The 14,126-nt window shown below is 39.2% G+C and overlaps 1 protein-coding gene across 1 annotated transcript in view; it reads right to left on the reverse strand.

Moving 5' to 3' along the window:
* Phlpp1 (PH domain and leucine rich repeat protein phosphatase 1) overlaps positions 1–14,126 on the reverse strand; it is a 171,761-nt gene that overhangs the window by 14,730 nt on the left and 142,905 nt on the right. The window contains exons 11-13 of the mRNA XM_070028994.1: positions 5,345–5,545; positions 2,784–2,946; positions 124–254 (exon numbers count right to left, since the gene is read on the reverse strand). Of these exons, the coding sequence (XP_069885095.1) occupies positions 124–254; positions 2,784–2,946; positions 5,345–5,545 (495 nt within the window). The remainder of the gene's footprint in view (positions 1–123; positions 255–2,783; positions 2,947–5,344; positions 5,546–14,126) is intronic.

A 14,126-nucleotide genomic window follows, 5' to 3' on the forward strand; every position in this document is an offset into this window, starting at 1 on the left:
TAAGTTCCTATTGTAGCTGCTCCTTGCGTTCCTCATGTTATTTTTGTCCTTTCAAGTACAGAGATACAAACTGTGTTCACCAAGGTAGAGAGCAGTGGCCCCAGTATTTTACAGAATACCTACTTGAGCAGTTCCAGGGTTTTGTGATCAAGGGTGAGGCGAGGGTTTCCAGTCAGGTCTAGCTCCTGCAGTTTGGGAGGCAGGCTTTCAGGTAAGGTAACTTCGCTTAGCTCATTACAGCTCAGATCCACGCACTGAGGGAAGAAGGGGAAACAAGAGATGATGAGTTCTTCCACCCAGCTCTGAAGGTCGTGCTAATGCTCAATCTATATTTCTATTATTTTTAATAGTCTTAAACACTGGTTGACAGTTATTCAAAAGAGCTGCTGGCTAACTCTCATTGCTACCACTAAAAAATCCTCAAAATATTTGGGGGAAACAAGAGGGAAAAATAGTGCCACTAGATTTTATGTTGTAGCTTAAAAGATTTTTTTTTTAAATTGAGGACAGAAATTGTAGAATACTGTAGAATTTATGACAATAAAAGTGGATTGGTGAAATAAAGGATGAGATTTTTAAAAATTGTTGTTCTACCAGATAGTAATATTAAAACTAAATCATGTGCAGAACCTGAAGTAAAGGCATTAACTGAGAAATTCTTTTTACATCATCTTTCTCCCCCTCCCTCTCTTTCTCCCTCCCTCCCCTCCTCCCTCCCTCCTTCCTTCCTCTCTGCCTCCCTCTGCTCTTTCTTTCTTCTTTCTTCAGCAGTCACAGAGATTGAACTCAGGACCTTACATTCTGTAGCTCTGCCACTTGAGCCAAGTCTCTAGCCTCTTCTGATTTAGGTTCTTTTTCATAATGTCTTGTGTTTTTTGTTTTGTTTTGTTTTGTTTTGCCCGGGGTTGGCTTGGACCATATACTACATATACCCTACTATATAGCTGGGATCTCCACATTGACTTATTTGTTGAGATGAAGGTCTCACCAACTTTTCTATTTGGCCTTTTTTTTTTTGCTGGGGGGGAGAGCGTGATTGGGGATGCTTAGGATTAAACTCAGGGCTTCACAGATACTATTTATATTAAATATTATATTCTAAAACAAGAAAGTGAATTACTCTATACGCAGGAATTATGTGACATTGAAAGCAAGGTAAGGAAATTAATCAGCACCCAGGAGGCTAATTTGGAGTTTCTGCTACTCTTTTCTCTGCAGGCTTATCAACCAGCATAGTACATAAAGAGCAGTTTAACACCCCCTTGAGAAAGATACCACTGTTCAGCCACCACTGTGCCAAGGAATGGACAGGAACCCTGAAGCTTTAGCTGTTAATATGTTTCCTGCACTGGAGGCAAAAAGGCATTTGCTTAGGTATTAACTTTTCTGGATCTTGCTTAGTTTCAGCCAAAATAGTGTTCTGTATAATCAACATCACAGTTGAACCACACAGGGATGTATATCAAAAACAGCTGACATTGAGGGAATTCTGACTGTATGACACTCCTGTTTCAAATGCTTTATATGTATTATTTCATTTCAGCCTTGCAACAGAAGTGACTCTTTTCCTCTTCTTACAGAGAGGTTAATTTTCAGCTGGGATCTAACTCTGAAAGAGTTCTACTCTTTTTTTTTTTTTCCAGTGCTGGACACTGTCCACTGTCCCTGAGCTTTTTTTGCTCAAGGAGAGCACTCTACCACATGAACCACAGTGCCACTTCTGGCTTTTTGAGTCATTTATTGGAGATAAGAGTTGCACAGACTTTCCTCCCTAGGCTGGCTTCAAAACACAATCCTCAAATCTCAGGAGTGAACCACCAGCCCCCAACAAGAGTCTTACTCTTCACTTATGTGAAAAGTACGACAACAAAATACACGCATGGTCTTTCTGGCAGTTTGTAATAAACAGCTTAAAAATGTTACAGTAACATACAAGGTAACAGAGCTCTTAAAGAGCAAAGCAAAATATTCTATAATTTAAAGCACATACATATGCACATTTAGAAAATGGTTTATAAACACCTTAACCAAATAAATGTATTAAAAAACTGTAGTGATGAAAAATTATATATGCTAAAGAATATGCAAATGTCTGCAGAATTTCTAAATCTGATATATAAGGTTTGTATCAGAAAGTACCTAAAAAGTGAATGGCTAAGGAGGACTACATTTTATCCCCAGTTAAAAGATTAGAATGTAAAACTGGTAATTAGTAATGCTTGACATAAAGTAAAAAGTATATTATATACAAAGGTTTTGGAACCTCAAAAAGGAACAGAAAGTTGTGAGGTGGCTTTAGTTTCTCTACCCTTGTAAGTTGAAATGAATGTTTGGTGACAGCAATGATGCTCTGTGGGGGAATTATCACTGCTTACTGTGGTAGTGTATGTTACCTAAGTGAAGGGTCAGGGGTAGGTAGTGGTACTATTAACTTTTTTAAACTGTTCTCACAATTGACTAAGCCTTCATTGGCAAATGCCCTGGAAATATGTGAGTCTAAGGACTACTCGATAGGGAGACCAGCACTGGGTGACTAGAAGAATGTTATTCCAATAATTAGGGACAGAGCCCAGGAATATAAATTTCAGAACATCTAGCTCACGGTTTTGTTTTGAACTCTGTTGACCCAACAGGGTGTCACTTTCAGCCAGGATGTAGTAACTACAAGGATCTTGATTTGGTGTTAAATTCAACAAAAGCATAAACATCTTGAGCTAATAAATTAGGAAAATCAACATTCTTTGCTGACTCAAAGCCAAGAATGTCTAGACTAACCTACATACCTTGATTTCTGGGAGCTGCATAACTTCCGGAAAGACTTCAAGGCAATTAGAGTGAGCAATCACCGTATGCATGCGTCTGCAGTTTATGACCGTTGTTGGGATGGCTTTCAGCTTGTTCCCACTGATATCAACTTCTTCAAGCTCCTCCAGTTTTGCCATTTTACTAAAGAAAATCCATGGGAGGGGTTGTTAAAAACAAGACATTTTTCCCCCCAGTTTTTGAGTAGCAAAAAAAAATCTACTTCCTTTCTTATTACAAAACAAAAACTTAATGTGGACTCTTCAAACAGACAACAAGGAGAAAAATGGTGGTTCTTTTCCCCCTAAAAAAAAATCTCTGTGTCAACCAAGTTACCTGGCAACAATTCATTTATTAAGTAATTGGTCTGAACTCCAATGGAAATCCTACTTAAATGGGTTAAAAACTAGCATGAATCTAAAGCTTCAAGAGAGCTTAGGTTGAGCAGAAGATTTCTTTATACTGGCAACAAACTCCCAAAAATAATCAGAAGAAAACTGAGCAATAGTTTCTATTACAGTATGCTTTTCTCTATGCCCCTCTGATGCCATTTATGACTACATGTACATGGTGAGGAGTGAGGGTATGTTGAGTCATTGAGTTATTCCTTGGCTTTCTGGGAGAGCCTGAATTCAAACCAAGCCCTGGGGATATGGGACTCCAAGAAACAGAAGCTTCCCAGTTAGTATAAGTCAAACTTGCAATCTTGAGTCAATTAGTTTGGAGCTATTAATATTTTTTCTGTTCATTATAGTTTCACTTATTCAATATGCTTTAAAAAATTTACTAGGTTGGGCGTGTTGGCACGTGCCTATAATCCCAACTATGTGAGAGGCGGAGTAGGAGAAATGAGATCCAAGCAAGTCTGGACAAAAGCATAAGATGTTATCTAAAAACCAAACTAAAATGGAAAGGCCTGGGGATATGGCTCAAATGATTAGAGCATTTGCCCAGCAAACACAGTCCCTGCCCTAGTACTGCAAGAAAATTAGTGAAATGCTTTTCTTATCTTGAAAATAAATACACAACTACAATATAACAAGACCTAAATTTTTAATCTGATGAAGTCAAAACTTTTTGTTATTAAAAAATCCGCATGTTGTTGGGTATCAGGATATACTGTAAACAACATTATTCACATATTTACACACTATGAAGTAATCTCAAATTTCTAGGATTATTTGGATATGCTGTCCTTCATATTTTCAAAGAAATATGGAGAAACTAATAGGTAAAAGGCATACAAAATGATCGTGGGTACAGAAACCAGGCTCATAAAAAGAAAAGTTAATGAAATTTCAATCTCTCAACATAAAGGTGGCCAGATAGTGACTTGATTGCTGGAACATGTTCAAAATCTACTTTGAAGGAGTAAAGTTTCCTGAGCAGCTCAGGTTTTCCAGGGGAGCTACTATCTTGTATCATAACTCACAGGGAAATCAGAACAAGATGAAAAAAAAAGTTCTCTTCTCTATACTTAGGGTACACAGTTACATCTGGCACCAGTCACTGAGGGGACAAAGATAATGATCACTTCTCATCCACGGTTTAGATACAGGCCATCGAAAATGGGACAGGGAACTATGGGACTATCATGTTTGTTTGTTTTTTGAAAAACTATTATTTCTACATTCCATAATGAAGTGTAATACATAGAAACAACAGTTTAATCATCAACATCAAATGAGGGGTAAAATAGGAAGAAACTGGTAGCCAAGCCAAAACAAGACTTCAAGCCAACATATATTTGGGCCTTTGTCTTTCTGCAAGGGAAGAGACAGACTAGTATGTAGCCCTGAAAGCAACATAGAAAGGCTGGCCCCTATACAAAGCTGCAGTTACTAGCAGAACACCAGAGGAGTCAGTATTTGCTTTGTTGATGTATGAGTGTGTGTTCAAGTCCAACTTATCAGATGGATGCATGCCCAGTGAAATGGATGTAGAAGATATCCTCAGCTCAGTGTGTGGACCACACAAAGCTAGATACTATGTCACTTCCTCTGCCGAAACTAGAAATTCAAATAAAGGCATATTTAAGAGACCTACGGAGGGCATGATATGCAATGTCACAGGCCACTGATGCTTATCTGTTTGTATTTGGGAATAGAATCCAGGGTCTTGTGCATGTGAGGAGGCTTTCTATCACTGAGCCACATCCTCAACTCTCCATTATTTTTCACATCATGAACATGAATATAGTCTGGGTGTTGAACATTCTAATTCTCACCCACCATATTAATTATTATTTTTTAAAGTCTGTTCTGAGTAGTTAGGAGAAAAAACATATAACTAAACAATCTATTTCAAAATCCTAAGAACACTGTAGTGGCTAAGTCTCTGGATACATTCATGCTAGAAAAACCAATACGTTTTTCCTGAGGGAAATGTTTGCTGATCACAGCTTATATAAAAGGCAACTATGACAAAGGGAGGAATAAGCAAACGTGTTATCTGTGAAATAAACATTTCAGCTTTGATCTTCCCTTTTACAAAATGCTTGTGTAGGAATGCAACTATGACATCACTCTACAACCCTCATTACCTTGCTGGAAAACTCTGGAGTCGGTTATAGGCCATGTGAAGGATCTTCAGATGGGGGTGTCCTGTTAATAAGGGCACACATTTATCGGTGAGGTTGTTATTTGTCAAATACAACTCCTGTAAGATACTGCTTGTCTCTTCAGAAAGCGTGGCTGGAGGAAGGCTTTCCAGTTTGTTTGCAGATGCATTCAGGAATCTGAGGCTATAATGACAAAATACAATAAACACCACTGATAAGCCACAGCTCTAATTCGGAACACTCAACAAATTTAGAAGCTACCTGATTGAGCACAGGCATATATGAAGTTGAGTTTAGAAACATGAGTGAAAAGACAGGTTCTGGCTTCAAGGAATTCAATGTAGCAGGCATACAGATCACTGACCTACTACCTGTGATTAATATGACAACTATCTACAGCTATTAAATACAAATAGCTATAAATTTATTTTCATGGAAGCACACAGGTAAGAAAATGATTATTTTTATAGCTGGGAGAATGGGTGAAAAGCAATAAAGTAAGGTTAATAATCTGACTTGAGGAAGAAAAAACTAATTTACTTGTCTTTTTTTAAATGAAAGGGTTCTTATAGTCATACAACACTTAAATATTAAATCATAATAAAAATAAATCATATGACAGTTCTAATGTTCTAATGATGTCTAAATCATATTTTACTGCCATATATTCACAGCTACCAAAGGTACTCTACTTTTCAGAAATTAATAGAACATGTAACAATGAGAATGAAGAATTATAATATAGCACCAACAAGATAAATCTTAGCCAGGCACTGGTGGCTTTACACTGTAACCCTAGCTAGTCAAGAGGCTGGGGTCTGGAGAATTGTGCTTCAGCCTGAACAGAAATGCTCATTAGCCTCCGTTTCCAAAACAGCCAGCAAAAAACAAAAAAACAAAAAAAACAAAAAAAACCCCCACAAAAACAGGGATAGAAATGTGGCTCAAGTGGTACAACGCCAGCTAAACAGGTCTGAGGCTCTGAGTTTAAAGTCCAGCACTACTGCCAGGTGCTGCTGGCTTACACCTGTAATCCAGCTACCCCGGATCCTCAGATCACAGCCACCCTAGCCAGGAAAGTCCATGAGTATCTTATCGCCAATCAACCACCAAAAAATGCTGGAAATGGAGTTCTGGCACAAGTGGTAGAGTGCTAGCCTTGAACAAAACAGCTCAGGGATAGCACCTCCACCATGAGTTCAAACCCCAATATAGGCACAAAACAATCAAACAAAAAGCAAAAATGATGACTCTCACAAGTATGTTAATATGCTGTCTGAGAGAAATGAGACATATAATAGAATATACTGCATGATTTTGTCACTACTAAGTCCAAAGTCAGCACTCCAGTGGTCTTAACCTTTGATAGGAAGGACAGTATCCAAAAGACAGTATCTAATTCTATTATTTTGGTCTTCAACCTGGTTATGATTCAGGTGTTACACTTATGAAGAGGCTACATTTCTGTATTTATATTACATTTTAATAAAATTTAACCTAAAACCAACATGCTAGAAGATATATACGTTGACAGTTTTAAGATGATAGTGAATAATGGAAGAAATACAAAAAAGAAAATTACTGTCAATGCACACCTCAAGGCTTAAGGGATTCCCTGCTGCTGCAATGACTTTCCAAATCATTGCAGAGGAATGGAAGGGCAGTGCAGGGATGCATTGTGCCCAGTTCAGAAGTCACAGGTGACCTTCCTGCCATGAAAGATGTGCAACTGTGCAGCTGCAGCAGCTCGAAAGCTGGTGCTCAGCTCATGGACTCACCATCTAGAAGTCATGGGCCAACTCTGCCCCGCCACTGCTCCAGTCTACCTTTTCCACACACCACATCATTCTCATGGTAGAAAATCACCTTGGCTCTCCAGCATGGATTAGCAGATATCCTCCCATGTGTTTAAGAAAAATGTGGGGTTCATTTTTTTTAATTCCAGTCTTGGGGCTTGAACTCAGGGACAGGGTTCTGTCTTACAGATTTTCCTTCCTGAGCTGGCTTCAAACTGTGATCCTCAGATCACAGCCTCTTGAGTACCTAGGATTATAAGTGTAAGGCCAATAGTGCCCAGCAGAAAAAGTTTTTAAGAGAATGTAGAATGCCAAGTACAATTGGCATTTTATGCTGAATAAAAAGAAGGCTTTCTATTAGGGGTCTTCTTGAAGACTGTCATTTCAAGATCTCAACTACTAAGTTAACACACTTCAATTTTGCATACTTCTTACACTCTGACACCCCTCCCCCAACTCCATTATTTATTTGAAGAAAAGCAGCGCCCTCAAAATAGAATATTTTCCATTAAAGAAACACGTATTCCGCTGACATTTAAAAAAAGAAAAAAAGGAAGTTAGAGACAGGCTGTACAGACCATAAATAGTCATGGGAAATTATAGTCGTGTGTGCTACGGAGAAGAAAATAAAAGGTCATTCATGCTGTTTCTGAAATGGTTTTGAATTAGGAAGGAAAGCAGTTTCAGTACCATAATTCATTGAAGTATTTTGACACGTCTGTTTCTTTAAGCTTCACTTATACTACCTAACCTAATATCCTTAATATCTTGATTAAGAATTTCTTCAGGGGGGAGGGGATGAATGGGAAGGGATGGGAAGGGGAAACAAAGGAGGAGGCAACAACGCTTGATAAGAATTATACTTATTATCTTGTCCATGTAATTGTAATCCCTCTGTACGGTATTTTCACAATAAAAAAAATAATTTCTTCAGTGCAAAATTAGAATAAAAATGCAAAAAATAGTTTTATTGCCTCAAAATCTCAAGGATAAGGTCAGCCAGAAAGCCATCTGACAATCTCATCTTACTCAGTTCTTTAGGAAATATGTGGTCAAGGACACAGAAAAGAGAAGATAGAAAAAATGCATGAACACTGATACATTGTTAGTCCAGGAAGAGAGCAAATGTTGTGAAAACATGGATAAGTTACTGCTCACCTACAAAGTCCCTCTGCCTCTGAATAAAGGAGAGAAAATTCTTTGCAAAAGGACTTCTTTCATCTTTTTTGAAACTCGCCTATACTTAAAGAACTATCTACTTTCTCTCATTTTTGTGGAGAAATGTTTCATTTTTAGGAGAACTTGTCAAGATAGAGTAACTTCAATAAATAAAAAGATTTAAATAGTAGGCCATGGGGATTAACACGTGAGAATACCCAGGCTACCACAACGGCACAGAGCATACATCAAGCTCAACAGCCTTACAGCTGAGGTGCCAATGGGACACGGTCCCCAGAGATATGTGGGCAGCATGCGCTACAAAATGCACCCATACACAGCAATCCCACTGCTAGACCGGAAACAACAGAAGGCCCTCTGTAGTATAATTGAGGACACGAGGATCCCACAGTAATGTCTGCCCACCTCCAACAGGCTGGGGATTTACAAGGCAGCAAGTACCCAACATGAGGATCCACCAGGACTGCAAGACTCCACAAACCCCACTTCAGATCCACAAACACCCTGGGCCTGACTATCCTTATCGGCAATGCCACCTCTATTTGGTGCTAAGTGTCAAAGTGGAGATGAGAGTTCCTGGGAGACCTCTACGGCTGTATCCTAGGATGTGGCAGAAACTGCGCTCCATAGCTGGCAAGAACTCTCAAGTGCTACACAGTGGGACTGAGAAAACCTATGTTGCTCATGAGCAGACAGGAACCCTGCTACTGGGTGCCTTATAGCTGGGATACTTGTCCAGCCTGAAGCAGTCCTCAGCTTGCCAAGGTGATTCTAGGCTTTGGAAAGGAGATCTTGAGGCCCTAGAGTGTCCAGTAAAGCACTTGGCTCTTGCATTATGGCTCCTGCTTTGTTCTGATGCATAAAACTTAAATATTTTTTATGAAAAATTAAGAGATGGGAAAAATCTTGCATCATATTCACTACGAAATGCAATGAAGTTAGTTAAAACTACTTGGGCTGGTTCTAGGGGACATCATTAGGACCGCATTAATTGTGACTGAATCACCCTGTTAATGGTTAAACAGCAATCGAGTGACTAATAAGACATTCACTGATAATGTCCTCAAGGAAATTAAATTCAAAACCCATCCTCTTAAAATATTCTTTCCCCAATGTCACAATCACATTATCTTTCCTGGAGACAAATTAAATCGTTTTAAGGGTCTGGGTGTCATCTTTCCAGTAGAATGGACAAAAATTCTCCAGTACAGACAGCAGTACACTCAAGAAACTGGCTATATAACCCCACTCTGTGATTTCAGTCCTGTAAAACAGGACTGGAAGCACTGAGCCTGGTCTCAGATGATGTGATAATTGTCCTTAAGCTTCTTTCTTATACTTTTATAATAACTGTAAAAAAAAGCAGTTTGATATGTTCAGAGATATTTGATCTCTGTAACCCTTCTCACTATGCAATCCTAATTAGAGAAAAAGTAGTAGAACAGTATCTCTGCTCTATTTTCATTTGTAAGGTTTTTTGTAGAAGCCAAAGGTTTTTCCCATTTTCTATCATCTCCTTTGATCTCCCGTCATCCCAGAAACTCCTTCTCCTACTTCATAGCAGACAGACACTAAAGCTGAGAACCAAATCACTTGGCAACAATTAAACAGTAACTAGTAGTTGAGTCAGAAATAAAACCTAGATCTCATTAGCCTCGGCAGTCCAAATGTATTTCTAACTCTCCATAATTTTACACACACACACACACACACACACCCCAAATGATGGTTGGGTGGCTGGGTGGCACACACACACACACACACACCCCAAATGATGGTTGGGTGGCTGGGTGGCACGCATGCGCACACACACACACACACACACACACACACACACACACACACACACACACACACACACACACACATATGATGGTTGGCTGGGTGGCTCATGTCTATAATCCCAGTTACTTGAGAGGCAGATATCAGGAGGACTACAATTTGAGTACAGCTGGGCAAAAAATTTATCCAGGCCAGCCTGGACAAAAACTCAAAATTCTATCTCAAGAATAATTAGAGTTGGGCTGGGAAGGTGGCTCAGTGGTAAGAGTGCATGTCTTGCATGCATGAGGCCCTGAGTTCCATTCCTCAGCACCACATAAGCAGAAAAAGTGGCGCTGTGGCTCAAGTAGTAGAGTGCTAGTCCTTGAGCTGAAGAGCTGAGGGACAGCACCCAAGCCCAGAGTTCAGGCCACACATACCCATACCCACACCCACCCACACCCACACCCACACCCACACCCACACCCACACCCACACCCACCCCCCCCCCCCCCCACACACACACGAAGAAGAATTAAAGCAAGAAAGATGAGGGGTGTGGCTCAAGTATACATGCCTGCCTAGTAATCAGGACCTGAGGGCTCAGTCCCTAAACTTTTTTTTTCCCTCAAGCTTAGTGCTCTTACCACTGGTGCCACAGCTCCATTTCTGGCTTTTCAGTGGTTGCTCTGATCTCTACTGTGGAGATAAGAGTTTCTGAAACTTTCTGCTTAGGCTAGCTTTGAATTTTAATCCTGTGATCTCGACCTCCAGAGCAGCTAGGATTATAGGCATGAGCCATCAGCTCATCATGGCTGCATATATACGTTTGACAGTTTCTGGTTTATCTTGTCTCTATCCAGCTCTAACAGTAGAATCAATCCTATTTCCAATGATTTCTGGCTCCTTTTCTGGAGAATAATAGTCACATCCAAATTCTGGGTGTTAAGTTACTCTCACTGGTATGAATATCCTATTTCTAATTCATCTCAGCACAAAGAACAAAAACACTTGTTTAGTTTGGCAAGGTTTGGCTTCCCCTTGTCATTTTACTTTTTCATGGTTTTCCTAGATATTCTTGCATATTTCTTTTAAGAACTGTAGCATCAATTTGTATAACTCCTTTACTGGGGTATTTTTTTTTCAAGATTTTGTTAAATTTACAGTATAACACAAAAACCTTTTCAACTTAATATTAAGTCATTCTGTCCATTTATTTACTTTAGCTTTTACACATTTGTTAAGTTTATTCTTAAGTATGTAGTCTTCCTTTAAGCTATTTTAAATGGGGGCTGCTCCAGAGTAATATATCAACCTTTTGTAGATATATACAGAGTCTTGTTCTATACTATAGCCAGGGTGGCGTAGATCTCGGAATCCCAAGCATCCACCAACTTTGCACAGCTTAAATATTGCATTTTTAATGGCTATTGTCTGTGTCTACAAAAGCTGCTGTAGAGCTGGTTGCTGGTGGCTCACGTCTGTAATCTTAGCTACTCAGGAGGCTGAGATGTGAGGATCGTGGTTTGAAGCCAGCCCGGGCAGGAAAGTCTGTGAGAATCTTATCTCTAATAAACTACTCAGAAAAAGCTGGAAGTGGTGCTGTAGTTCAAGTGGTAGAGCACTAGCCTTGAGTACAAATTGGGTAGGGATAATGTCCAGGCTCTGAGTCCAAGCCCCAGGACTGGCAAAAAACAAACAAACCAAAAAACAACCTGCTGCATATAATTTTATATCCTAATGAAGTGCTTTATTGGTTGGCTTTATCACTTATTTCATTTTCTGCCTTTCTTAAACGTCCCTTAGTAAATTTTTACTTGACTTATTGCATATTGCTTACCTGGCAATGTACTAGTTATTTCTGATAGTTCAATTGCCTCTTCTCATTTTTTGTCAATTTTATTCCTAGTATCTTGATTTTTTTTTAATATTTCAAAATGTTCTTTTGAATATATGTAATTCTTTGGATTCACAATAATTTGAAAAATATTTCAAAAGACAGGTGTTGCTGTAGGAATTAGCAATATGGATTTGTTCATCTTTTCTCTGTTTATTTACATGACATCAAGTTGTTTTTACAAGACACTTCAATCAATGGGCCACCTGCTATCAGCATCACAAAGACAAGATACACTAAGAGAGTTCTGTTTAGATTGAGTAAGAAAGGATTTTCTCCTCTCCAGGTCCTGGTTTACTTTTATCTTGGATAACTTTTAGTTTTCCCCTTCTTGCTTCTCTTTTATCTACCCAAATGCCAATTTTTCTTTAGTAGATATGTTTTCTGCATGCTAGCCCTCCAAATTGTATATCTGGAGGGTAGGATGTCCAGCTTGTCGCAGTACAAGGGCCATGAAGTTGTTTAGTAGATGATGAGACAAACACAAATGCTTCTCATTTGCCTTTATTGATAATATTGTAAGGCTGGAGAATTATGTTATAAATATCCAATGGCCTCTGGCATAAAAAAGTTTCTTATCCCTGAATGGTAGTTGAAGGACTGCCCCAGGCCAGGCCCCTCTCTCTTCCCTGAAGTCAATCTCATTGTGGTTGTGTTTGACATGCAGCCTCGGAGTGAAAGGAGTGGAAGTACGTGAGATACTTGCTAAGGTGTGGTGCCTGCTTCTCTTTTTATTCACATTCCACCACTCCTGAGTTAAGATTAGAGCCTGTCACACTCTGAGGCTGCTGAAGGAGAGCATGCCCCACAGGAGATGCCCCAGGTCAGCCAGTCATTCACACTGTGACTGCCCCTCAGAATCAACAAGGGAGTTTTCATTGCATTCTTATTTTTAACTCTTAGTTGGTAAAGAGGTCATGGTAAGGTCTCAAAATCTATCTAAAAGAATAGTAGACAATCTGAGAATCATTACTGTGCACAGCCACCTGTCCCAATGCATTCTAATTTCCTGGGGACAGATAAAGGAATGCTACCAATACAATTAGCCAATCCTATTCATATTAGGAGCTTAGAAAAAAGTAGTGGCAAAGATCACCAAGGTAGCCTCTTTGCAGAGGCAGCACTCTGGATGGTCTATTCCTGGCTTGACGTTCACAACTGACTTAGTGCTTAGAACCTCTGGCTAAACTCTTTAGCTTTGTTCTGGTTAACAACATGTGGAGTTTGTCACTACAAGTCCAACCCTGTCAAGATCACATCATAAGCCACTCTCCAATGCTCCATCCATCCACTCCCCAAGACTGAAGGAAACCTCAGGGAGCAGGGGTGGAGGCAGTTGAAATTAAGTTCATCTTAAATCTCATTAACTGATTTTGGGGTTTGAAAAACTGACCACTTGATTTTGGTGCTTAACAACCCTGAGTAACAACCACTACCTTAAAATATTTGAAAAACACACTTACATAAAGAAGAAATGGGATATATTTAATATCCAGAAATATCACTGGACCTATATAATTTTCATATTATGGGTAAATGTCACACACATATCCTTTGTAGGCAACTTAGTTTTCCAAAATGCCAGAAATATCTGTCTTTGCCAAAAGGCACCAGTTGTCACGGTCAATTGATCATGTGCTTCTAAATTTTTTGCTCCTTTTTAAGTCTCTGATATTTACCCATATTCTGTCTGAGTCATTAAAACTTATGGTCTATGATGTGACTAATACCTCTGGGGAGATGTAACAAATACAAATGAGTAATTACCATTAACCTCATTTGCATATATATGTATATATATATATATATATATATATATATATATATATATATATATATTTCTCCCCTCCTGGTCTGAAAATACCTTGTGCTATTCCAACCTGACATAAAAACACATTTGAGTGGCCATCTAATCAAGGATCTGTAACTTTCCTTCCATAGCATCCATTTTGGTTTTATTAATCAGATCAATCCTATTGGGAGAAGCTGTCAGGCCATCAAACACATGTGCAGATGCTAGGTGGACAGGGAGTCAGTCACTGCCAAGACTTCAGGAAGGAACAGAAGGATGGCAGTACCTCTGGCAGTGACTCATCCAGTCTGCTGACCCATGGGAAATCACCTACCCCTT

Source organism: Dipodomys merriami, unplaced genomic scaffold (genome assembly GCF_024711535.1).
Source record: "Dipodomys merriami isolate MVZ:Mamm:240054 unplaced genomic scaffold, mDipMer1.0.p SCAF_2, whole genome shotgun sequence".
In the NCBI taxonomy this organism is placed as follows: Eukaryota; Metazoa; Chordata; class Mammalia; order Rodentia; family Heteromyidae; genus Dipodomys; species Dipodomys merriami.